At 38.7% G+C, this 25,806-nt stretch overlaps 1 protein-coding gene across 1 annotated transcript in view; it reads right to left on the bottom strand.

Annotated features, from left to right (window-relative positions):
• Positions 1-25,806, bottom strand: part of CNKSR2 (connector enhancer of kinase suppressor of Ras 2) — a 2,376,238-nt gene that overhangs the window by 1,072,378 nt on the left and 1,278,054 nt on the right. Inside the window, exon 9 of the mRNA XM_069639527.1 lies at positions 18,940-19,086. Coding sequence (XP_069495628.1) covers positions 18,940-19,086 — 147 coding nt within the window. The remainder of the gene's footprint in view (positions 1-18,939; positions 19,087-25,806) is intronic.

Here is a 25,806-nt window from a genome sequence, read left to right on the forward strand (position 1 = left end):
CTCGAATGCTGGGCTGAGACCATCTGGCAGGCAGAGAGACTCCATTGCTGAGGGCCGTTTGATGTGCTTATCTACGCGGGTGCTTATCAGATCCCGGACTCCATGCCAAGCTGAGAGAGGAATATGGCCACCAGATTTAGGTGAATATATGTAGTAATTGAGGTGTGTGTGGTGTTCCTGGGGAATACTTACTTACAGGTTTTCTGATAGAGAAATTATTTGTTTTTAAAGAAATTCAGGGTTTGTATTTTACGTGTGTTCCCATTTTTGAAGTGAGCTTCGTCAAACGACAGGCTCCATTCAATATACTAACATTTGAGGTCTCCTCGCCAGACTGTTGCTGGCCAGCTAGCAACGCGTGTGTAAGTGAAACTTATCATTCAAAAAGTTTTTTTATTTGTTCAAGCACATTAATGAAATGCATTATATCCATGTCCAAGTGTAAACCATTGTGAAGTAGTACTGCATAATGCAAATGCTTGGATAGTTTTTGAATATTAACCATCCATACAAATCAAAAGGTTTAAAAACAAATTGAGTCAGTACTTTGATTATGTGACTGAGTCATTCTTAGCGCATAGACTCAGGTTCAGCAGGTGGTAAGCCTATTTTACCGCAGGTGGTAGTTCACATTACCAGATTTGGTAAAATCTAAAATAAGTTGTTTTTCTGTGAATTGAGTTTTTAGAAGTGCTAGGCGTGTGTGTGTGTGCATAATTATTTGTTTATGAAATGATTAATATGTTTTGAAGCTCAGCCACAAGGGCATAATGCAGTATTGTATATACAATACTGCGAGAGGAGAAGGTATAGTTTTCCCACCTAGGTGTAGTAAGCCCAGTATTTTGTGATAGGAGTTAACCCAGGGAAAACATTTGTTAGGGAATATTCTGAAGTTAGTCTCACAAATGTAAAAAGAGACACCCCAACGAATTACCACAAGAGATACTACCACCATAAAATACCACACTTTACCACCATAATGAAAATCCCACAAAGTTAGCTATAACCCCAAAATATATCCCACAAGGAGCGGTTCATCACAATTGGGATGGCAGTCAACGTCATTGAGGCCCCTGAGGCACACCAAGCAGAAAGTCAAGTGGGAGGAAGAGGGTGGGCGAGGCTCATCAGATGTTGAAGAGCAGAATGTCTCAATTGCGTCCACACTGGCAACTGGCATGTCCAAACCTACCAGCCTCATGGAGGAATATATGGAAGGTTATTACGGTAAGGATGTTTCATCATGGAAGACAATGACGTAAGCGCTCCCACAACCCCGGAAAATGCAGTTTTATTTCCAGCCACATAGATATGGAGCAAACATTAGCAGGTGAAACAATGTCTGTAACCGTACACAATATGTCAGCAACACAACTCCAAGTCTATGCCAATCCCATCTGCTGCCAGGAGTAAGGCAAGGCAAATCTGCTCATTATGCTGCTACCCAACAGGAAATGGCTTGAATCCACAGCCCTAGAGGATTCATAACCAAGCATTGCTGTCAAAGAGAAAAGATTCAGACAAAACGAATAACTACACGCTACAGCAGTGGATAATAGACAAGCATGGTGTAAAAGCAGCAAGCACACTATTAACACAGTAATGCACCAGGCCAGTGTCAGCAACGTATTTTAACAAAGTCAAAAACATCAATGTAAGCCTAATACAACAAAGGCTTACAATGCTTTGGTACAGCTGGAATATGTCTTCTAAATTCATTTGTAAAGAAACAAGGTTGTAGATGCCTATGTGCACCAACTATCATTTCGCAATCATGTTCTTATTTAAGTTTGGAAAACATTTAATAATTAGCGCCTGGAGGATCAATTTATAATTACCATCTGGGCAATTGGTCAAGACACACCACATGGCTAGTAGGTCCTTTTGTTAATTTTCTACTCTACTTCCCATTAGCACCCGGGAAGGGGGGGAGGGCACAGCCAATCAGGTTCCTTGAATGGTGGGCTGAAACTGCCAATCTCAGCCCACGTTCCATGGAACCTGGAGACTGCTGCCCCTGCTCTGCAGCACCATCTTCCCCCCAACCTCCCTTATCGTTTTTCTTTATGTTGCCTCGACTCCCCCACCCCACTTACCTCTTTACATCAGCGACAGTGGCCCCTCTGCCGTGGCTCTCTGGCCACCATGGAAATGGAAGAGGAGCTCCGTATGGAGCCCCACCTTCCATATCCAAGGCGGCCACCTTTAGACAGTATTTTCCTTCATTGAACACAACACTACGCGCATCATGTACAATAAATGAAAATACTTTTTTTTAACACACTGGGTTTCCGGTTTGAAAACCTGGGGTGCTAATAACCTTAAGACCCTATCCGGCAGGCCGAATCGGATCTTATCGACCCGAGGACCTTTTTTAAAAGCCCTCACTTTGCTTGTGTTTTTAACTCAGGCACTGGGCCGATAAGACCTGATCCGGCCAGCCAGATCGGGTCTTAACGCTATATTGACAAATATTCAAGAGATATGGGCTGTAGCAAGCACATGCTCTGTTTGAGCATGCAGGCATGCGTATGCAAGGTTAGTTTGGCATATAATCATTTACATATGAAAGCAAATGAATACGGAGCAGTGCTGTGGTGGTCACTGATAAGGCATTTCTATCTTGGATTTGCTGTGGCTGACATTGGCGCATAATGTGATTACAGTAGTACATCTCTGGAAGATAATGCTTTCAACATACAGTCTCCCTCACTGAGACAGTCAACACTTCCATGCGATCATTCAAAGTGAGAATGTTGTGCTTTGCAAATGTGGGGAAAAACTCCTTACATTTGCATTGAAGGCGAAGGCAAAAGACATTTCACTTCTTCAACCTCTTTTCAATTCTTAAAGAGCATAACTGAAACACCAACGCCAATGAAGAACTAAGATATATAAATTGAAATAATCTTCCAAAACTATCCACCCAAAGTAGCATTTTCTCCCTAGGCCCAGAGTTCGCCATGCCCCTGACTATTTTCCAAATGTGGACCGATCAAACTTTTCTCATTCTTTCAACCATAACTCTGGAGATTCACGCTTTCATATTGATTTTGCAGCTTGGCCCTAATCTATGATTGTGATTTGAGAAATTCTATTTCTTCAAACTTCCATGATCCTTGTCTCATCTTCGAAAGAGATTTGGGTAATCTGATTGGCTTTTGAAGTTTTTGAATTGTGCCATAGTCTCTCAAGAAGGTTTAAGCTCTCAAAAACGGCTAGTGAATATTCACAGGTCAAATCATGTCTCATTAAAAGGCAGTGTAGGTCTAGGGGCACACCATTTGGCATAGACCCCTTTACTGCATTGAGTCACTTAACTGCATGTTTGCACATCACCAAGTAAACTGCATGTGTGCATTGCATCTCCAAAATCTTGGATCAATATCCTCCAAAATAGCTACATTTGCAAAGTATCACAAAACCGAGTAATCCATGGCATCTGAGCTCCACGCACACATTACACGGAATACATCACGCATTCCTTCTGCCTGTACACACTTCCCGTAAATTCACATGAAGCAAGCTGTCAGCATATAGCGGGGTGACTCATCTGGCCTGACGGCTAGAAGCTGGACATACACATTAAGTCATGTAATGTTCCCACAGGCTGGACTGGAAGGCCTCTTCATGTTTATCGAGAATGATTTGCTAATAGTCTTTGATATGGTCTTTCCCCATCTGTAATGACATGGCATGCTGCAAACTGATTATCCGTAGGGTTGCCCAAAGCAATACCAGAGGTTATCTTTCATGCATGCACAGACTTCCAGCATCATCGTTCAGCATTTCAAGTTTGACAGATATGGCCCATGTTGGGCCCTGAGCCTGCTGCACCTACCGACGGAAACTTCTACTCATTGGCCATTTATTTATTTATTCTTTTGTTGTAAAGAACGATCTGCGAGGAATGAGTGATGGCACCAAAAGAGGCTGAAACGTGTCTGGGGTTGCTTGGGGTCTCATGCAGAAGGGATGTGACTAGCAGTTCTGGATGAACTAGCCGTTTAATAGTAGGACCAAGAGTGATTTTCATATTGTCTTTCTCCTTCAGAAATGGGTTGTCGGACTGAAAAGTGATAGTCTTGAAGGTTGCCCAGAATAATACCAGCCTTTCGATTAATTCACAAATCTTCGTCTATCACCCTTGAATTTTCAAAAATAGGAAATGTATAAAGGTAAATAATCAGAATGGGGAAGTAGTGGGCAGAGTCATAGTGTACTGCAATAATGAGTATGCACTGAGTTTGCCCGGACTTTGCAAGGCAAAAATACACTTTGCACGGTTCCATGATTCAGGGTTTGTGTCGGCAGTGCAAAGGCACTTTTCAGCAGTGCAAATTAATTTTGAACCGGGCAAATATTCCATGAATCGGGCCCAGTGTGTGCAAGGTCAATATTTTTTAGGTGAACCCTTAAAGGCAATGCTACACACATTCATTGCAAGTGATGACGTGCTATAGGATTGATACAACGGCAGGTTTCGTAAAACAGGAATACTATCAGTGCCATTTCTGTTATAGTCATGTATTTGCAATTGCATTGTAAAAGGCGTGAGAATAAAATGCAGGTTTAGTAGAGGCAGGAAATGAGTTACGTTTGAATATGAGTGTGTTATATTCTGTGTTCATTCAGTGCAGGTATACGAGTGCTATCTATCAATGTTGGACGCAGCTTGCACAGTAACACCCAGGCTCTTGCAGGCAGACATGGGAACGTCATCTCTGTGAGGTGTTAATCAGCTAAAGACGCTGGTTATGCACTCACCATGGATCCAAGGAGAGACATCCAGTTAGGTGAGTCCCTGTTTTTCTGTAAACTCGCTGGGCCTGATTTACAAAAGTGTTTTACAATGGTGCAATCCCATTGTAAAATGCTTGGTAAATAAGGCCCTCTGAAGCTATGGGGCAGTGAAAAATATGAGGGTTCATGCTTGGTAGCGCACATCACCCCATTGTCCCTATTTTATACAATGTAGTTTGAACCATTCTAAATTCATATTATTGCTGTCTCTCTGTATCCCCATTAAGGACTGCCACGCCTTGTACCTTAATATCATGCCCCAGATCTGTAAAATGCTCCCCTGGAGTTGTCTTTGCTCCAAATACGTTTTAAACGGTGTTGGAATTTAACATCGCCTGTTTGAATTGGCTAGAGGCGATTGTTGAATCAACTACTTACACATGTGTGTTGAGTGCTATTATTTTTAAAGGACTTATCTAATACAGCTAGGGAACTACATGGAAAGTAAACTAGATTTGAAAAATACCTTTCAACCAGAACAATTGCATTAGCAATGAAGACATTGGCCATATCCTATGCATTCAAAACTAGTACCAGTGGGAATGTTTACTGCCAGGCTCATAAATAGGTCTCCTATGAAAAGCAAGCAATGAGTACATGTGATTGCGGGTTACCATATATTGATATTATCCAAACATTTGAATCATATGCAAACAAAAGGCAAGCATTTTTTGTGACAATGTTCCCACCTGGCGAGGAAGAGGCAATCAATGAACCAGATAGCTAGAGAAAGCATAGCAGGCTTAGTACTGACTACTGTCAGCGCTCAGGAAACTTGTTGACAAATGAATAGGACTTTGTGTAGGACTTTAAGGGTCTCTGCACTGTGGTGAAAATCTTTTATTTCGGCAGTGCCACAAAAAGTTTGCAAATTTAAAACACAAAAACATGTACATTATATATTTTAAAAAACAAATAAGTGATACACAGGAATTTAAAAATGTTGCGTGCAAAACCCAAGTAGAGACTAAACACTTCATTAATCGAACTACGCAATTTTCATCCCTTGTTATTTTCAGCAGCCTATAGGATGCACCTAGAGTCCTCGTTTGCCACGGAACAAATAACTTTCTTAAATATCGCCTCATTGTGGAGGTATATAAAGGCAAATACTAATAAGGTGCATAACATCTTCCAACAAGCGGGTACAGCATGGACATTTATCTCGAGAATATTTCTTCCGATGTGCAACAAAGTAATGAACCGGAAGAAATCCTAATTTAGACTTTAACATTAAAGTCTTCTCAATCCTTTTACAAGGGATACCTAGATAAGAGTCCAATACAAAAACACTTTTCAACTCTAATAATTCAAGCACCATCTTTTCCCCACACAATTGTTTACATATCTCATTTAAAGACCATTTGTCATACGTTTCCCTCAAAACAAGTTTGTAATTATGCCCCAACTGAAGGGTGTCATTCCACAGCTGAAGAAGTTCCAGCAAAATGGCAATTTCTTAAATAAATTGTAATTATGGAAGACCTGTTGCACCGTGCTGATGCAGCAGGTCGCTCATTTCCTCCTGGTATACAAGTTCACTTGTATGCCATAGTTGCAACCAGTATAGTAATGGTCACCACTTTATTAGATATTCTAGCCCATACTCCCCTAGCTCAAGTTTGATTGATACATTCGGAGCACTTTTGGGAAGGTTAAGGAGCCGCTTTAGTAATTTATTTTCCTCCTAGAACAAACTGCGAGTATCTGAATATCTCGCAAATTCCGCTCCGAATAATGCATTAGGCGCAGCCTGCATTCTATAAGTTTCTATTGCGAGGGAAATACTATTCCTTCCATACTTATTTTTTAATCTAATCACCGCCATTCCCCTCCTGGGAAGTGTATTTATACTTGTCTCTAGCTGGCAACTCCAACTGCAATTATAGCAAACCAATAGCCATAGATAGACGTAACCTTCCACTTGTTCCAAATTAAAGTTACCCATATAAAATGAATACGATTTGCACATGTAATAGTTCTTAGGAGTAAAAATCACAGCTTTAGACTTTGAAATGTAAACATTTAAGCCTTTATCCTGGTAGTAAGTTGAAAAAGCAGTCAATTTCTTTTTATGGGTCTAAGGGGGTCTTGGAAATTAAAACAGCATCATCGGCAAATAGTAAAATACCCCACTTTGTGCTGCCCAATAGCGGCACATCAGCTTCTAAAGTGTTAATCCCTGGTGAAATATCATAAAAAAATAGGGAAAATAGGAGAGGTGCCATAACGCACCGCTGCCTAACACTCCTTCATTGGCCCAACGGACAACTGCAAAATTCTTTTCATGTAATTGTGATATTGCCAAACTCTCTGCACTGATATTAGCTTTTTGATCATTAACATTGTGCTAGTGTCTGTAGAGTACTTCATGGTTTCATGTTTGTAGGCATGAAGAGAGTTCTGCATGTTTGTGATATGTGTTGTGTGTGTTTCGTTTTTGGGCGTGGATCGCTTTTATATTGGTATTTTTGTCATAGATAAGTGGCCCAGATTTTCTTTTTAATGTTAACAGAACACACTATCGCAATCTCACCTTAGAAAGTTTGAATAACAATATGTGTCAAAAGGTAGCTTGCTTTCATAGACTCTGTTGCACAGCCCTTGGGTTTGATATTAAATGGTCAAATATGAGGAATAATCAAACTTTTGATTTTCACATATCCCTTTTAAACTAGATACTCTGGTTAAGAAGTTTGAATTATTAAGGCTGTGGTGGTGTCATGCAGATTATTGTATTTTTATGTTTGTGTCAGTAATGTAGCAAGTATGAATTCACTTCATCATCTCTTGTATAACTTGTCACAAAGGACTTCTAAATATTCTGTAACTAAGTATCATTGAAAATAGGTTGTGTTGCAGTACAAGGAGAAAGTGGTGTCAGTGGCCACTAGTAAATACAACTGTGGCTTTTCTAAAACCATTTACAGTGATAACTTTGGCTGTTTGATCAATCTAACTAACCTGCATGATCATGATCCTCCAACCTCCACCTATTGATTGTTCCCATAGCTCTCCAGTTAGCCCCTGCGGCCTTCTGCAAACCTGATCTGGAGCTATGTTATGAATCTTGTATATAATGTATATGGATTCTTCTTGTATATATCTGTATATTACTATACCCATGATTGTACATATTTCTCTATCACTGTTGTAACCTACGTTGTAACCTAAGAAAAAGCACCCGGTTACCCTTGGGTTCGGTGCGCTATATAAGCAAATAAAACAAACAAACAAACTGGTAAAAAACACAAACCAGTACTTTTCAGCAATGTGATCAAAATACATCACTATCAGGCAACAGTCTCCGTTATTTTACATGGTCTATCTTTAGAGAAAAATGTACATTTCATTCCATGCATTGTGAATTAGACCAAGGACCTTCATCAGGACAGATAAACAAAGTCTAATATGAGCGATAGCAAATATGGTTCTATGTGCCTTCATGTAAACAATTTAGTTTGTAATGATTTAGTTTGACATATTATTGGTAGTACATATTTATTTTCCTTTATTTTTTTTATAAGTTTGTTGGTTAGTTAAAACCTTTAACACAAAACGTAAAACATCATTAAAAAACTGATATCACACATATATTTTTTCCAATATCATCAATATAAGAAGAATGGGTTAATACAGTTTTTTATTTATTTATTGCCAAATATAAAATATTGTTGGGGCCAGTAAGTCTTCTAGAGCCGCGGGGCCCGATGGGCTTTCCAATCTTGTGTTCAAGGCAGATGCTGCCTTGTGGGCAAGGGTTCTGAATCAGCTCTTTAATTGTATTGCTGTCACTCGGTGGTTCCCTGCTCTTGGCAGGATACCATCTCAATCCCTGTGCACAGGAAGGCTGATCGAAATGACCCTCGTAATTATCACCTTCTGGCCATGCTGAATGTTTATTCCAAGGCATTTCTTCGCCAAAGGCATTTGCACGGGATCTATTGGACGGGCTGACTGTGTGGACAGAAGAGAATAACATTATACCCTGGAATCAGACTGGCTTCAGGAAGGGATGCTCTGCATCGGTTAACATTTCAGCACTCTCCATCATTGTGGAACAGGCACGGCTGATCCGCAATCAACCTATACATGCAGCGTTTGTGGATGATAGCACTGCCTTTGACACAGTGGATTGAGCTAGGCTCTGGGGGAACCTCAAGCGCTGGGGGATCCCACCAGGTCTACTGAGGATGATTGTATTGCTCCATACCAATACAGGTGTCAAAATACGGCACATGGGAGAGGGCGGGACCTCTGCATGGATTTTAAAGAAAGTGGATCTGAAGTAGAGCTGTCTTCAGGCCCAATTCTTTTCAATCTCCATCTTTCTGACATGGGCCTCACATTGGTGGACCCTAGAGCTCTCCCACCGAAGCTAGGGGATACAGTCGTATTATGAATAGGTTAGGCAGACAACATTGTCGTCCTGGACCTGACTGGCGGCCTCAATTTTTCTCTTGACAACATCAACTCCTATTCGGCTGTGAACTCTTTAAGGGCAAACATCCATAAAACTAAGATCGTGGTTTTTGAAACACCTAATAGACATGCAGTTAGAGTGCGGTGGAATATGAAGGTTGTGGTAATCGAGGCTGTGCCCCAGTATGTTTTTTTTTAAGCAAGACCCAAAGGTTTGTCCCATCTGTGTGGTCTCAGGGTGTGTTGAGCTTGAATTATGGGGGTTCTATGGTCCTTTGCATCACAAGGTGGAGGTTACTCATTGGGGATACTGCTTAAGCTGTTCTCTGCTAGGTTTGTGCCAATCCTGTGTTACGCAGCCGCGGTTTGGGGCTCGGGCATTCTGGATCTAATTGCTAAGCTTGAGATTAGCTTTCTAAAGCGTCCACTAAGACTTTGTTCTAGCCGAGATGATTGCCCTGGAATTTGATCTTATTATGACCTCTGAACGCATTGTGCTCAGCAGCTTGATTCTGTATTGGAAACATGCACAAGCTAATACCCTTGCTACTAAGGCTGTTTACTTGAAGAAATCAACATTGGGTAAGATATTGAGCATGGTTGATCAATGGGTTGGGAGCAATCGGGATAGTATGCTAATGTAGTTAAGTGCTAACCAATTTAAAACTTTTAAAACGCAATGAGAGGGAAATTGGTCTCTCTCAAACGAGAGCAAATGGTTGTTACATCTGCTGCAGCCGGTTTCTTTCCGTACATAATTGAAAGACAACTGGTGCCTACTTACATCTGCAACTTTGTGGGGAATTCAATTGTGTGAGACTATCTCCCCATCAAATTTAATGCAGTAAGCACCTTTAAAATTGTTGGCCGATGGTCCAAAATTCCCAGGAAGGACAGATGTTGCTGGCTCTGTGGTAATTGTGAGGTGGAAACTGTACAACATCTCCCGACAAATTGTGATGAACTGGTTGTGCTGTATAGAAGGGCATCAGCATTGGATTCCTACCACCCCCTGCTACCCTATGGGGACTTTTCATGCCTGCCTCCCATAGGGGGCTTATTGCCTTTCTCACCAAGCTGTGGACAGATGAACATGGTATATTTCGAATTTTAGCAGATTGAATGTGTGATTTCACTTATTCTCTTGTGGAGCAGGATTGGATTTTATCAGAGAGGTGTATATCAATTTTCTTTCATGATGTTCTGTGTTAAAAGATATTTGTCTAACTGTGTGACACAAAAATAAAAAAATATAAAAAAAGATATATATATTGTAATTTTTTTTTTAATGGGTCCCCTTCCATACCCGCATCTCTTTGTAACGCACACGATAAAGAACTACCAAAAATAGGTAAAACGAAATCACTATGAATGGAATTATTATTATCATTATTATTATTATTATTATTATTGAACATGTTTAGACGGAACCACAGTTTACCAGCAGACACATGCATCAAGTGGGCCTAGTGAAATTATACCATTCTGAAAGACAGACTGTCAAAGCACAACAACGTACAACGTCTGTGTTACTGTGTGGCCCCTTTCCATCATGTCCACTGCAGCCCTTCCTGCAATTACAGTGCTGACCATGAAAGCAACACCACCAGCCGCACTATACCCGCCTGAAGCTGGTCTAATCTGGGTGGTGTATAATGGGCTGCAGCCAAGGATTCCCCGACGCTGAGGTATCTTAAATGCCCCAGGGTTCTTCACACCTCCGTGTTATTGTCCTGAAGGCCTCCTCCTTGAGACGGTGGGTAGCAACAGCGTCCCTCCAAGCAGCACTCCAATATGCCGAATACACTGACGAGGACTGCCAGGCAAACTAAGAACCAACAAATGCTGAATCGGCAAAAGAGGCCCTTATACTGCTTGGATGTGAAAGAAGCCTGTCTTGGCAGAACGTATTAATTTCTGAATTTGGCTCTGTGGCTTTGAAAAAGACAATGGGATGATGCAAAAGCTGGTAATGAAAGCAGACATGTTTGCTGCTGAATATCTTCTGAAGATGATATGAAATACAGACCCTTTCACAATTGAGTTGGGACAATTTCATCATGGAAATGTTTCAGATGGGAATATAATTGTATTTACATCTTTTAAAAATGCTATTAAACAGAAAAAAAGGGTCCCTCATCCTAACTGACTTTCATGTATTTTAACGGAGCCATTCTTTTTTGATATGTGAAAATGAGCACATAATATCTAACTACACGCACAGGCACATTTCAGAAATGTATTAGGAGAAAAAGGACCATCTCTAATTTAAATATTCGAGACCCTGAGTCATGTACCTGACTTCCCTATTGAACGCTGTTCTCACATTATATGGTGATAAGCTTATAATTGGAGATGGAATAGCATACCATAAAATGAACTGGATTTTTAAAGTGGACAACAAAGCCCATGAAAAACACTTCTTTTGATTATTAATGCATCATGAGGTTTTACATTGGTAGTACCAGATACTTCTTAAAATAAGCACAGTGAACTGGCCTGTCCACAGTTTGACTGCTGAAATATGCCTTATAAATCTACAGACATCCATTATGTCAACATCATAATTAGCCATTGAAATGACTTAACTAATGAGTCTTCTGATAATATGGCTTTCACCCCTTAAGCGGGGGGCGGGCAAGGCCGCGCCTTGGGTTGCTGGAACAGCAGGTCCAGAACATATATTCTCGCCCGCTGTGGCAGCCACCTGATTGGCTAATGGCCCTTCCCCGGGTTGAATGTAAGTTAATGTTGTTCACAATAAAAAGTGGCAAGGGCTAGACTCCTTGAATTATATTGGTCTGCCGGGATTATGTACTTTCATTGACAGGAGCAAGACAATTTAATAGAAACCATGTCAACTGAAGAGTGAGGCCCAGTCTGATTATGTTTATATGGCATTTTGGTTATGCACCACCGTCAACACAACTTCTCGAGGCACACCAGGTATTATTGAGAGTAAGTCAGTTGACAAATGTGAAATTTAGGGTAACCGAAAGGGATTATACAACAACTAAGATGGCAAGGCTTAGAGAAGGCTGAGACAATGGTGATGTGATGCCTTTCTCGTAGGTGCCCAAAATTGATAAACAATGATCCACATGGCTCTTGAATTTGGAAAGGTGAATGGACTCTTCTCAGTTTATAATGGATGTATCAATGGGTCATATTGTCAAGACTCTTGAAGGTTTTGGATATTACCTGAGAAATCACTTGTTATTTATGTGGGGAGCCAGTGTAGGTTTGTCTCAATGAGGAAAGATGATCAGACTTCAGATGCCAAGAGACAAATTAAAATGCCACATTTTCCTCTGCTTAAAGATGCTGAAACTAGTAGTACTAAGTTTGGTCAACAAAATGCTATTAGCATAGTCCAGGTTGCTGTTAATCAGGGATGTTGCAACCCATTTTTACTGCTCACGTGGACTGGCAGGAAAACTGCTGTTTAAATTACACAGATTAAAAAAGAACAAGAGTACCGCACCAATTTGGGAATGTAAATTGAAATAGTCTAGCTAATCATCCCAGATTTTATGAAAATTGTTTTGATTTACGAGAGTTGAATGTCAAAAAAAAGAAGGCGTCAATAAGCAATTTTGAAGGATGATGCATGCTTGGCAGAAAAACATCAGTATTTGCTACTTTTTTCTTTTTGTTATCATCATTTGACTCTTTATTCAGAACATAGTCTATAAAACAAGTCCCGCAAATACTCTAATACATCATCAAGTTTTAGTTTAATGTCTCCCAATGAGGTATGAGTGCCACAAAGGCTTGGGCCACAGTCTCAAAAACTCTCCTTGACCAACTAACATGCAGCTTTAGCTTCAGCAGTTAGCGAGGTCCCTGATTGGCATCAGTTAGTTGTTACCAAGCAGAGTACACAGTTGGCTCCCTTATAAAATACCACAATCAACTATATGTATACAATATAAACAAAATCACCCGTTTAACCTGCTGACCTTGCTCTATGTATTCAGAAACTAATACTTCTGATGTGTGAGGTAGTCAGAGTAACTTGTCCATGAGCTGAACAAAGTCTACATTGTTGCTGGCAACTGAGAGGTGCAACAAAATGAGCAATGAGGCAACATACCCCGACTACCTAATTCAGGATGTCATTGCAGACAGCCTACAATGCAATCTCCATCCCATGCTTAGGGGTAAAACTGACTGTTGGCTCTCCAGAATTAGTTGCTTTTCCAAGACTCTATAAGTGAGTATCAACACATTTCACTAGGATCTTAGACAACTGTGGATGCCCAGCAATGGGATGACAATTACTGAGAACTAATTGATCAATAGAAGCCTTTAACAATCGAGTAAGAATTGTGTTTCACACATGCTAAGACACTTTGGAAGATATTCGAAAATAATTACAAGTTGTATAACTATTCAAGCCATTTTGGTGATATATTAGTTTCCACCATAGTAGGTAAAGTGTAGTCCAGTGCCCACGTATGGCAAAGATTTCTGAATAGTGGTGGCATTCAATCAACGTTTCCCTTCTGATTTCTCTCCAGTGATACCATCCAGAACCCCCCCGCCCCCACTTGCTGCCTCCCCATATTCCTGAGATTCTGCAGGTCCATGCACCACATCTGCAGATAAATTAAGGAACCAAGCTGGGATGGTGATGCCTCCCCTGCCTCTGATCAACATCACCCTGGCCCCATTTCTCATATCGCCTCAACTTTTTGTGTACACCACCCAAATCTGTTGTCTCATGTGCCACCTATAAAAATTGATAAAACAACAATCATTCCTGAATATTGGAACCTTAAATACCGGGTCGCTGCCAAGAATGTCCAAAACATTTATGACCTTCTAGACAATGGCAATAATGATTGTGGTTATCTGACAACTTCCTTACTTCTTTTTAGAAATTCTTCTTCCAAATGGCTACACAATCACTGCAGGACATAGACTCGAACTCCCATTTGGAGACATTATTCTGATCCATCCTGCATACCTTAATGTTATGTAGATTCCTACAAAACGCACCTGCTTGTGAGAAGGGCCGGCATTGTTGAATAAGATCAAGAAAAATGAAGATTGTCTGAAATTGAGTGTGAGGTACTAGAGCAGTACCTTTCACTGCCTCCCATGTGAAATATGCTGTGGTATGCAGGTTTTTAATTGCACACCTAAGGGAGAGCACATGACGCAATGTGCAGGTGTTTGCCCTTGAGTACATTTCAATCAAAGAGTGGGTTTTAACAAATTTAAAGTGACAACAGGAGATTCAAAATACCCCAGTTTTAAAAAGGAACTCTCAGCATTCATGAGACTTTACAACATTGCAACAATTTAATGTATGGAATTATACTAATGAAGAGATATAGAGCCTAAAGAAAAATAAAAGCAGCATTGTATATCATCAACAATAAAATTATTCCTTATAAAACATGGAACGGCATACCCACAATGAGAAAACAGCCTGTGCCAAAAGTGAATTATTCTGTAATTAAATAAGATGATACCATGTGTGTTGAAAGGAGTGCCTGCCAGCTGCACATGCAAAATGAAGCCAAAATAAACCATTATTGCATTCAACCTTTCTATAATTTAACAGTGTATTTTAGGAAAGCAGAGGAGATATAAAGTGACAACAGTGTATTTATGTCTCCAAAATCTATTGAATTGTTGAACAAAGTAATATACTTTAATCAAGTCACTATAATGTAAAGCTGTTGCAACTTGATGATTTTTGTTTGGCTGAATAACACTTATTATCATATCAGCCGTGAGCTACAGATAAACTATAGTGAGCGGACAAAATAAGCTGAACATAGTTTCAAACTAACCCCCACCATTTGGAGATCCTTACAAAATGATTCTTAAATAAACATTCTAAATTCCAGCAAGATTAAATCTGCAGTGGAGATGGAGTTTACCATTTGTATTGAATAGATGACTGAATAGATGACTGAAGCTCTATAATTTTACTACCAAGCCTGAAAGGAAAATTCACCAATCACAGTGACCCCTTTGAACTTACAATCAAGCCAAACACTGAGTTTTATAGAGGTGAACAAAGAAGACCTGTCATATTACTTAAATCAATCATTGAGTGAAGCAATTACAAGCACTTGCTTTCATAAATGAATGTGCAGAAACAGAAGATTATTCCTTGATTTAAATGCACACAATATTTTAGCATTACATTTCAGAAATCAAAACTGATTTTTAAGATAACTCAGTATGAGTGTGAGGTGGATCAAAATGAATATTGTGTTACTATCATGAAATTCTCATCTGTTTAATCAGTATACACGCTAATGATCTATCTATATTAATAATTACAACACATATGAATGAATTATTTTCATGTAAAATTCTTAGACAACTTAATCCTGAGTGTCCAAATGTTCATCTTGGCTGATGAATTACATAAATCCATTTTTCAAGGTTGTAGCTTGTTGCAATGAGAACATATAGTATACAATTGATTTTGATTTTTTAAATAGTAAGAGCTGATTGCCCCCCCACAGGCAAGCAGCAAGAAGAGAGCTTTGTAAACTTCAATAAAAAAAAACACGCGTGCATGACCGAATACATCTCTTTCGTGAAGGAATTCACGTCACAGTCAGTTTCTGAAAATCTGCAAAGCTTTGCTTTTTCTGTGATTAATGTTTGTGCTTATGTCCTCTTCTCACATGGCTGTTCAACTTTCCTCTTGAATAAGCTGACTCACTCAAGCACATGCTTACTCTACTGCTTTCTATTGCACTTGCCACCTGACCCTTTCCCTCTGTCTCTTCCATTGAAATGATCTCTCCTGCCATATGCCTCTTTCCAGAGGCACCAACATTATCTGTGTCTTGCATTTGGCACAGTATACATCCACAGCAAATCATGCGCCCGCGTTTAGAGACTGGTCTCTGGTAGTAAGAATGTGATAAAAGATTAATTAATTAATATAAGACATCTCTCTCTTAGGGATGAGATCTAATTCTGGTATAAGATGGCTTGGCACTGCCAATATATGGCTTGGCAGAGTCAAGGGTCTCCTATTTCTGTTTCAATAGCAAAGGGCATGTCTTTTTAGCTGGTTGATTAAAACAGTATTTAAGTATCCATGTATATTCTGAGATGAAGGGTGGTCTCTCACTTTCAAGCAAGATGGATTCAGAAAGGGCTTATACATGTGTTAATTCCCCAAAAACAGCTAACCAATAAAATGCATTGTTGCTTTCTGGACACCCCAAGAATGCTTATTACACTGTGCATGCTTTACTCACTTCACTTTACAAATTCACTGACTCACTTGTTGCTGTAGTGCGCATTATTATAGCATGCTTGACTCACTTATGGTGTACATTCTTGACGTCATACACGTCCAATCGTGGAGCATAGCTTGGAAACAGCTAATATGGAGAGATTGAGGTTTGGGGTGATCCTTAAATCCGATAATACACATTATCGTAATGTCTTTACAAGATCACAATCATTCGTAGCATGCATGTCAATTCGAAATACAGTTTCAAATGAACATGCCTTTTCATGGTACAAATTAGCACAAAAATACAATTGGTTTTGTGAAATATTTTTTATAACAAGAATGACACATTGAAGAACCACATTGGTACAGCAAAACCCTTAAGGTGAGCATCATCAAATGAAGGGTACGTGGAAGATTGGAAAGGGTCATGACTTCACAATGAGTTGGTGAACTTGGTAATGGGTAAAGCTCATTTATAGAAGCTATTTTTCGACCAATTACTGTTGTATGAAACCAAGGGATCTGATGAGGAAATTAGAGCAATGAACACTAGGCACTCTGGAGAGCTCACCCTCGATGTCTTCAAAAGGATGAACATTACTATAGAATGCAAGTGTGGGTAGCCAGATAGAAAGAAAGCGAATTAAGGCTTAGAAGAGGATCATGAACCCTAAATCACTGTAAGAAATATATAGCAATCCTTATAGAAACAGAAGAGTGTACAGGCAAAATAAAAGCTGATCAAATGTAGTGGGAGGTATATAAAAGAATTTTAAAGCAATATTTATATGTTGTTGGCCATAGGGAAAAGCCTCTGAATGCCTGAAACTGTTGGGACTGTCATTTTCAAGATATGAAAGGGACAAGCCTTGCAAAACACTTGCATGTCAGACATTTGCCAATTTTCTTATAGTACAGTCTGCTTCATAAAATAGACCTCTGGCACGCAAAGCAATATCATGCATTCCATGAAATCAATTCCTTGTCAACTAATAGCAGTACCACTGCTGAATCAGTTTTAGTGCTCAGCAGATTTTATGAAGACTAGGCAAAGAACTGAACCATATCTTAAGACTGTATCTTTTAACAAGGTGCCATAGGTATAGTATGGTATTTTATCATGGAAAAATCGCAGCTTCAGTTTAATGGGACTTGTCCAACTTGTCCACCAAGGGATGAAACCTAGCAGGTTCGCTTTGAGGTGGAAGTGGGAAAGTAAAATAAAACACAAAGTGGTAGTGCACAAGGCATTTCAAAGGGATTGATCTGAAGCACATGACTGTATTTCTTAATTTATGATCAACACTGATTTACAGTGAGAAGAACAAAGGAGAAGCAACTAATGCAGGCTTCTACTGGTGGTTTGAACCTACATTCTATCGTTTATGCGTGTCCAAAGAGAAGACAACATGCTCTAATTTATATGTGAACAGTTCTGAAACGGGGTTTGCAATTTGTAAACAGGTGACATTCTTGATAATTTGAGTGAGACACTGACGCTATAAGTATAGGACATGCTAACAAAAACAGTGTTTGGAAAAAACATTGATTTCAGAATAAAGGGCCTACGTGTTTGGAGGGGCAGGGTATTTGTAAGACTTTGTTGAATTGCTGCATAACAGAAGGAGTGTTGAAGAGTTTGAACTACTTCTTTTGAAAGAGTAGTTGGGATTGCATAGTACAATGAGCGTCTTGATAAAGGCAAACATTCAGGAAGGGTAAAGGACAAAACCTGAAACCAAGTAAATTTGATGGATTTTAGTAGTAAGCAAACACCTTAAGGGTAATGGTTGGTCAATAGTTTCTACCCATACACATTTGCGGTGCCTATATCTATCCAATTTACTCAGCCATTATAATGTCTGATGGGTAATTTGGAAAAAGGTAAACATGTAACCGAGCATAAGTATGGTGAGCTGCACTTCTGATGTAGTAGGCAGCATGCAGGCTTTCAAGCAAGAAAGCAGAGGGATGCTACATTTAAAGGGAGTACAGAATCCTGCAGCACCAATATTTAGGGTTAATAAACGCAACTCCTGAGTAATCTACAGACAAAATGTGTGTGGAAACCTTACATTGACACCATATTTACTTAATATCCAGGACCGTGACATTCTACATCCTTTAATGATGCCCTAGCCAATCAGCAGCAACACCCCAAACAATGTCTTACTAAAAAGTGTATTGTATGATCCGGAATCAACCATCATTGCCATCCCAGATGAACTCAACAATGAATAAGTCACATTTAACATAATTGCTCCATAATTTCATGCATTTCAGCAATTCAGACCAACAAATTTGGTGGAAATGGAATAATTTAACGGCAGGCTGATCGAGAGTGCAGAGGTTAATCAAAAAACATTTTTTTTTCAAATGCATAAACTGTCCATTCATATGTGGCTGAAAATGAGGCATTGCAAAGCATCAAAGAGAAACTCCATGGCTCGAATGATGGTGTATGACTTATGATTAAGCATTATTACCTGCAGAGCAAGAGGTTTCCATCTCATATTTTTCAGTAAGGCTGGTGCTGAGGTAAGCATGCTCTGAGGTCGCTTTTTCAAAGTTAAGATAACACCACTCGGGTCGTCTCGTAGTGCATTCACCAAATTTTTCAACTGCCACCCAACCTGGTAACCAGCAAAATTATTACAATAAAATTGAGGCATAGTATTCAAGATTTTAATGCCCCTCCCATTTTTACAAGAGATTACGTGTAAAGTTAACATGAAAGGACACGTACAGTATTTTTATACTGATATTTTGTAGGATGCATTACAAAACCATGCATGTCTTTTAAGATAACAAAATGCCTTCGGAGAAATGCTGTTCAGGAGCAATCACTGCGCATTAGCAGCCATTAGTTATAGCACTTGTGCAATATGCACCGGGATGAATAAACACACACACTCATATTCCTGTTGAATGTGTCCTCCAGTGGGTCATAGAGTGGAGTAATATATGTGTTTTTGGGTTTGCCTCTTTCATGCAAATGGCCCTTTGAAGGCGTTGAGATGTACACTGCCAATGCATTAAGCACAGAACACCTCAACCCTACTGTTGCCTTAAAGAGGATTGTCCCACCAACCACAATGGGGTTAGTTCAGAAGGTCACCATTTTATGTTAACTCCTATTCATGGCCTAACCTGTCACAATAAAAGATAGTGTTACAGTGACACACTTGGCAAGTGGCAGACCACAGTTTCCCTCTGTAAGCTTAGTAAAAACCTGCTCTTCAATTGGCATTCATCAGTGCATCCTTCCTCCAAACTAACTGTGGTTATGCAAGCTGTATGCAGAATCTTCGGGCCAACCAATCTGGCAAACACTGCATGTTAATGCAGAGAAATTATCAACTGATCCTCATGTTCCTCTTGGGATCTTATTGTTGCCCAAAGCTACAAAGCGGAAGGTAGGGCAGTAAATGTTAAGCTTTAGTAAGGGGGCTTAGCAGTAGTATATGATGCACCTGTCCTTCATATGGGAACCAGACATCATATGGCACAACATTCTAGAAACATAATTTGAGCTTGTGTGTGGACATGCACATGTTTTAAAAGGCCACAATGGCCTATATTACCACACAGGGAGGATGTCAAGAAATTAAGAACTGCAAATGGAATCTCATGGTTCTGTAAAAACACGCTACCATATTTAGTATCATCAGTTGCATACACTCAACAATATTATTTTTAACATGCAGGTATAAGATACTTTGCTCACAACGGCTTTAGTTGTAACAGTGTGGGAACCAGTGCAGTAATGCTGCAATCACAACTCTTAGGTAATGACATAAACGGGAGATAATGGTGTTGCAGTGTTAGCAACAAATGGATGAAACTCATCTAGGAGTACATGTGTAGATCTCAGGAAATCAAAGTAAGAACAACAGCGTGAGGCCCATTATGCGCCAAACCATGCAGTGATCTATAAGCACAAAACATGTGACAAGCAGAATGTATACAAGGAAAGGTTGCACGTTGTGGGTAATTGTTGATTGCATCAGAACACACATTAGTTGCCATCCATCACACTTGTTTCTGCTTGGAGGTGGACATTGGTTACATTGAATCATCCCTCCCACTGCCATATTGGAATAATTCACAGGCTATGGCCTATAATATCCAAACAATGCACTATCCCAGATCTCAGTCTCCAAAGTTTTCAAATGTTATCATTAAATTGAAAGATAATGAATATAAAAGATTGCAGCACAGGACAATTCAAATTGAATGTATGTGTAAATTCATGACCAAGTTCGTAGTGTTGTCAATCACATATGGTGCAATTTGAATAATGCCTCAAATGTCTTCAGATTGCTAACATTAAACATACTATGCTGGACTATGGTAATTTCAATTTGTCAACACTCATATCTTTATTGGGCTTCAATTTTACTGTACTATAATTTTGCCATTTGAATGTTCTGTTACATTATAGTAAAGTGTGAAACTATGCATGCAACATGCTGATCAGACAAAACAAGGAAACTATTCGAAACTGAAAAGGTTTCAGACAAGTCTATCAATTAGTTATGCCCTTAAACTAGCTCTTCCCTGTTTCATGATCTGGGATTGGTAGCTATAAAGAGGCTGTATATAGTACCGGAACACATGCAAGAAAAATGTATGAGATATGCAATGCTTAGAAATACAATGACACATGTGTGGCTTTTAGGGACACTTCTTGATAACAAATAAGGAAAGTCATATATTGTGAGGCATTAATCATTCAATGAATCACATTGTTCATAAAATAATTTGCATCGAATTAAATGTGTAGCAAAATCAATGCGTTCATATAATATAAATGTATTTATATAATAAAACGAAAGACAGCATGCCTATAAGGGGGAACATTATGTTACATTCTGAAATATTTATGCTCAATACTAAAAAATATCATCTAGGTTAAACTTCATAAACTATAAACTGAACTATATTTTGTAAATGTTAAAACTCTTTCTGAGCCATTCCGTAATGTTTATATTTGCTGTACTGAAATGCACCTTCTGACATTTAAACTAAGAAATAATGGTTTATCGTTGGCATTCTACATCAAATAGAATGAAACTGTTGTTGAGTGGAAAAGATATTCATTGTGGTGCAAAAAGTAATTGGAGTCATTCGGGACAAGGACCCCCCTCACTCCACTTGACCCCTGAATCTGCTTGCCTCAAGCTGCAAATGACGCGTTCACAGTGCTGGCAATTAACAATGGATTGATTGGGGTGAAATAATTTGTGAGCTTTATTTGGCATGTGTGATGATATGACTGGTGGATGGTGGCTTAGAATTAACATTCTGTAGCTACCATAACTGTCTCATCTCTTTTGTTGCAGTGTAAGCTCATCACCACTTCAACTAGTTTTTAAATTAATAAATATTGGACTGAAACATTCACTTAAGGTACAAAGAAGGTGTCTTTGGACCCCAGGGAGAAAATGCAATCTATAGAGACAAATATTATTTTGAAATTACTTGGTCTGCATAGCTGCAAAGTGGCCCCACACAATGTTGGAAAACTTCAGCCATTCTTGGTTTTACATATGGGTCTAAAATATCAAAGTAAAAATGCAAATGTTAACCCCAAGCACGCAGTGTGCAATATATTGGGGCCACTTGGCAGCCAAGCATACAAATAAATATTGCAGTGCTCCCAAATGAAAATGTAGAAGTGTCTGAAATTAAGAGGATTAAGACACTACCAATATTCTTTTAACGGCCATTGAAGTGCATTCAATAAATGAAATTTTATAAGGTTGGAAATTGAACCACTACACATATGTAAAAAAAAGAAAAAAAGGCACCGTAAAGGAACTCAATTCCCCAAAAAAGATTTAGACATCTAATTTAAGCCAATATAACAACTCCTTTTTTAATAACGTTTCCAAGCACTAACAACATTTGCAAAATTTTTAAATAATGCATATTTGATTTTAAATGCAGGCAATGAAAATGTTACTGATCAATGAATGCCTAGTTAAAGTTTCACTTTATTTAGGACATTTGTATAAGCACGGAAGACTCAGCAGGTTAACAAAAACATTGCACATTTACATTGGCCTTTGCGTATGCTGCTTTGTGGAAACTGGGACTTGACTCTTTAGATGTACAAGCTCTCGGAACTTGTGCAAAGTGGACAAGGTTATAAAAGAGATGGGGTCAGGTGACTGGTGAGCAAAGATCCCTTTCATTATTTTGTCTACATTTGGAAATGGTTTGCTTTCATGTACACATTTATTTCCATGTGCGCAACTGAATAACAAGGAAAGTTGTTTGCAAGCATGCCTCGTTGGTGAGCTATGACCATTGAAGGGAGTGTGAAAGCGAATTCCCTCTTGGACACTGCAAGTTTTTTGACAAATCAGTTAAAAAAGTAAAACAACATTAATTACTAGGTAAAAAGAAGTTTGGATTGCCAAATGAAATCCTTTCAAGATTTGAAACATATTTACACTCATCTAAAAAGTACCCTAATTGGCAATTCATATCTTAGTAGAGCCCTCCTTGTAATCACATCATTAGAAATGAAAAGACTGGGCATAGAAACTAGCCTATAGTTGTTTTACCCAACCTTTCTTCCCAGGCCTAGACACAATTAATCAAATAGAAGCCTCACTGAGTTTCTTTACATCTCGCCGATTTTCTTTAAAGGTCCCCTTTAAAACAAATCACATAGGTTTTCTCAGAGGAATAATGGATTGAGTGCCTTCTCCTGAAACTAGAAGTCCTGCTCTGTAATGCACTGTTACAGTTAAAGGAGATGGATGTGAGAACCCATAAGCACAGAATACATACTTATAATAAAATATTGAAAAAACCTAAGTTGTTTAGCTTAAGAAAAAAACAAAGTGCAGTTTCCTAAACTGTTACTAGAGGTTGCAGTTCTAGAATGCAAACAGAACATTTACATGACTGTAACGTACTATTGAAAAATCAGGCCTTTTTTTGAAAGTAGCTAATTTGTCCTTCACCCCTAAGAAATGTGCTCCTGTATTTCCACCCTCCCACAGGCACCTGTTCTGGCCTCCAAAACGCGTTGACAGGTAAAAAGTGAGGTACTATCCTCTGTTGACTGTTGCATCAAAATACTTGCTGGGATATTTGCATGCCCAAAGCACTTTGAATGCAAACAAATATTTAACTGTCATAACAATATCATGTGCAGTTTAAGAAAATGTCATGAATCTGCGTGCACCCATTTGTTTGCATTGCCCTAACTATTGTTTCCGTAGAATTATACAAGTGTAAAGTGAAACCACTCATTTATAGGAGAGGGTTAACATGGTGATCATTAAATGCTACCCCTAATTAAACACTCTAAACTTGTAAAGCATGTATATTTCCTGAAAGACATTATAGGTTTCAGAACATGTGTTGCTCTAATGCTGTATATATGAATTGTATCAGGCATATAGTGTGTTGAGTCTTTTCAGTATATGACATGTCTTTTTGACACAACAGTTTCATTCTATGAAATATGTAATTCTATCAGTAAAAAAGTTATTTGAGAAATTAGTAATCATAATGCATGTTTCAGTTCTTGGCATATACAAATTGTTCAATGCCATGCATGGATTTCAATATTCAGAAAATAGTTTTCAGCATATAGTGTATATTTTTATAGATATATGCTGTTTTCAGTACTGAGGACAAACATCTTGGACATGAGCTCACTATTTCACCATACAATATCATTGTTTCATTACATAAAATACACATTTAATTCAAAGATGTATGCAATTAATACACACACTTTACCATATATGATATCTTGTTTTTGCAATCAGCAATATATGTTGCAAATTATATCCTTAACAGCTCCTTGTACTGACAAAGGCAGATTTTGTACTGGGAACTATAGGTATACAGCTAATACATGGCAATGGCAATTGCTCATACTTTCCTACGGTATTGAGCTTTCATTGATGGGATGCATTCCAAGTTACCTTTAAACAAGTTGCAAAACATGTCTGCTGATGCCTTGAACATTAATAGCACAATTACTACAAACACATATTTGTTTACCATCTTGTTACTGTGAATTCATCTTTGAAAATGTCTTGGTTTTTCAGGTCATTATTGCAATGTACTAATCTGGAGTGGTCATTCTTGTTTTTATTGCATCATGTGTATGCATAGAAACACAGATTTATTGTGTTTTAAAATTACTGTGTATTTCTTCTTCTCAATATTTTAGAGACAGCTTTGTAATCATGCCATATGCATGACTGGTTTGAAATGTAATTATAAATCAGGGTTGCCTTTTCAATCTCAGAGCCTGGATTGTCCTAAATCTCTGATATTAGCCTGTGATGCATGCATTGGGAAGGATGGTGTAAGCAATCCTTTCTGGTGTGGCTCTTGTGATGTGTCACTATTAAAAAAACACTAGGAGTGAAATAAATATACACATTGATCTGCCAAACTAATTCCAGACTAAAGAAGGTCAAAAGCATTCCATCAAAGAAAGTGAGACATGCTGACACACCATGCCAATGCACATTTATGCACAACAGGAACTACCTGCAAGCGTAATAAACCTGCTATTGTTTGACACAGTTTCATTTTATAGAAATACTAGAACAGTACAGGGAGAGTGGTATAGAAACACTGAACATGCACACAACTGTAATTAGAATAACAGGACACAATGAAAGGAATAACTGGTGAAAACACAAAATAAACGAGGAAAACATCAAATTAGTGGCACAAACACACACCCAAACACACACTCCTTGTATTTAATAGTCATGGAGGAAAATGGAAAATCAGAAAAAAATAAACATTTCTGCATTTTACATTTTGAATGCACTCACTACTTCTTTCTCTATAAAAACATGGAAACCTACTGGCTGAGTCTTTATACGGATTTTTGATTTGAACCATTACAGAAAACAGCACTGTGATGGCCAACACGTTCCTCATCACCTAGGTGTTACATGCCTGCCTCACAAACAAATACATGATAAAATAAATGTAAAAAAGACCAGACGAGAATCAATGACAACAAAAGATCCACCATTGTATGTAGCATTTAACATGTATTGCAAAACATTACCACTCTGTCCCTCTTGTATATGAGTGCAGTATCTTCCTTAAAAGTGGCACCTTGGCCTTCTGCATACCAATACCCCTATAGTTTCACAATGATAACTACAGATGTGTTTTAAAACTTAGCTTTTCCCATTCATCAAGTAGTGGATAAGTAGTAGAATACCCCTACAAACTTTCTTTTTTTGTCCTGACTCTGGTTAGGTAGGTGCTTGCAGTATATTTCCTTATCCCACCTCCAGGTAGGTTTTGTTAATTATATTAATTTCTATATTAATTTCTCTGCTAGAATT

Source organism: Ambystoma mexicanum, chromosome 7q (assembly GCF_040938575.1).
Source record: "Ambystoma mexicanum isolate Mex_15411 chromosome 7q, UKY_AmexF1_1, whole genome shotgun sequence".
Classification (NCBI taxonomy): domain Eukaryota; kingdom Metazoa; phylum Chordata; class Amphibia; order Caudata; family Ambystomatidae; genus Ambystoma; species Ambystoma mexicanum.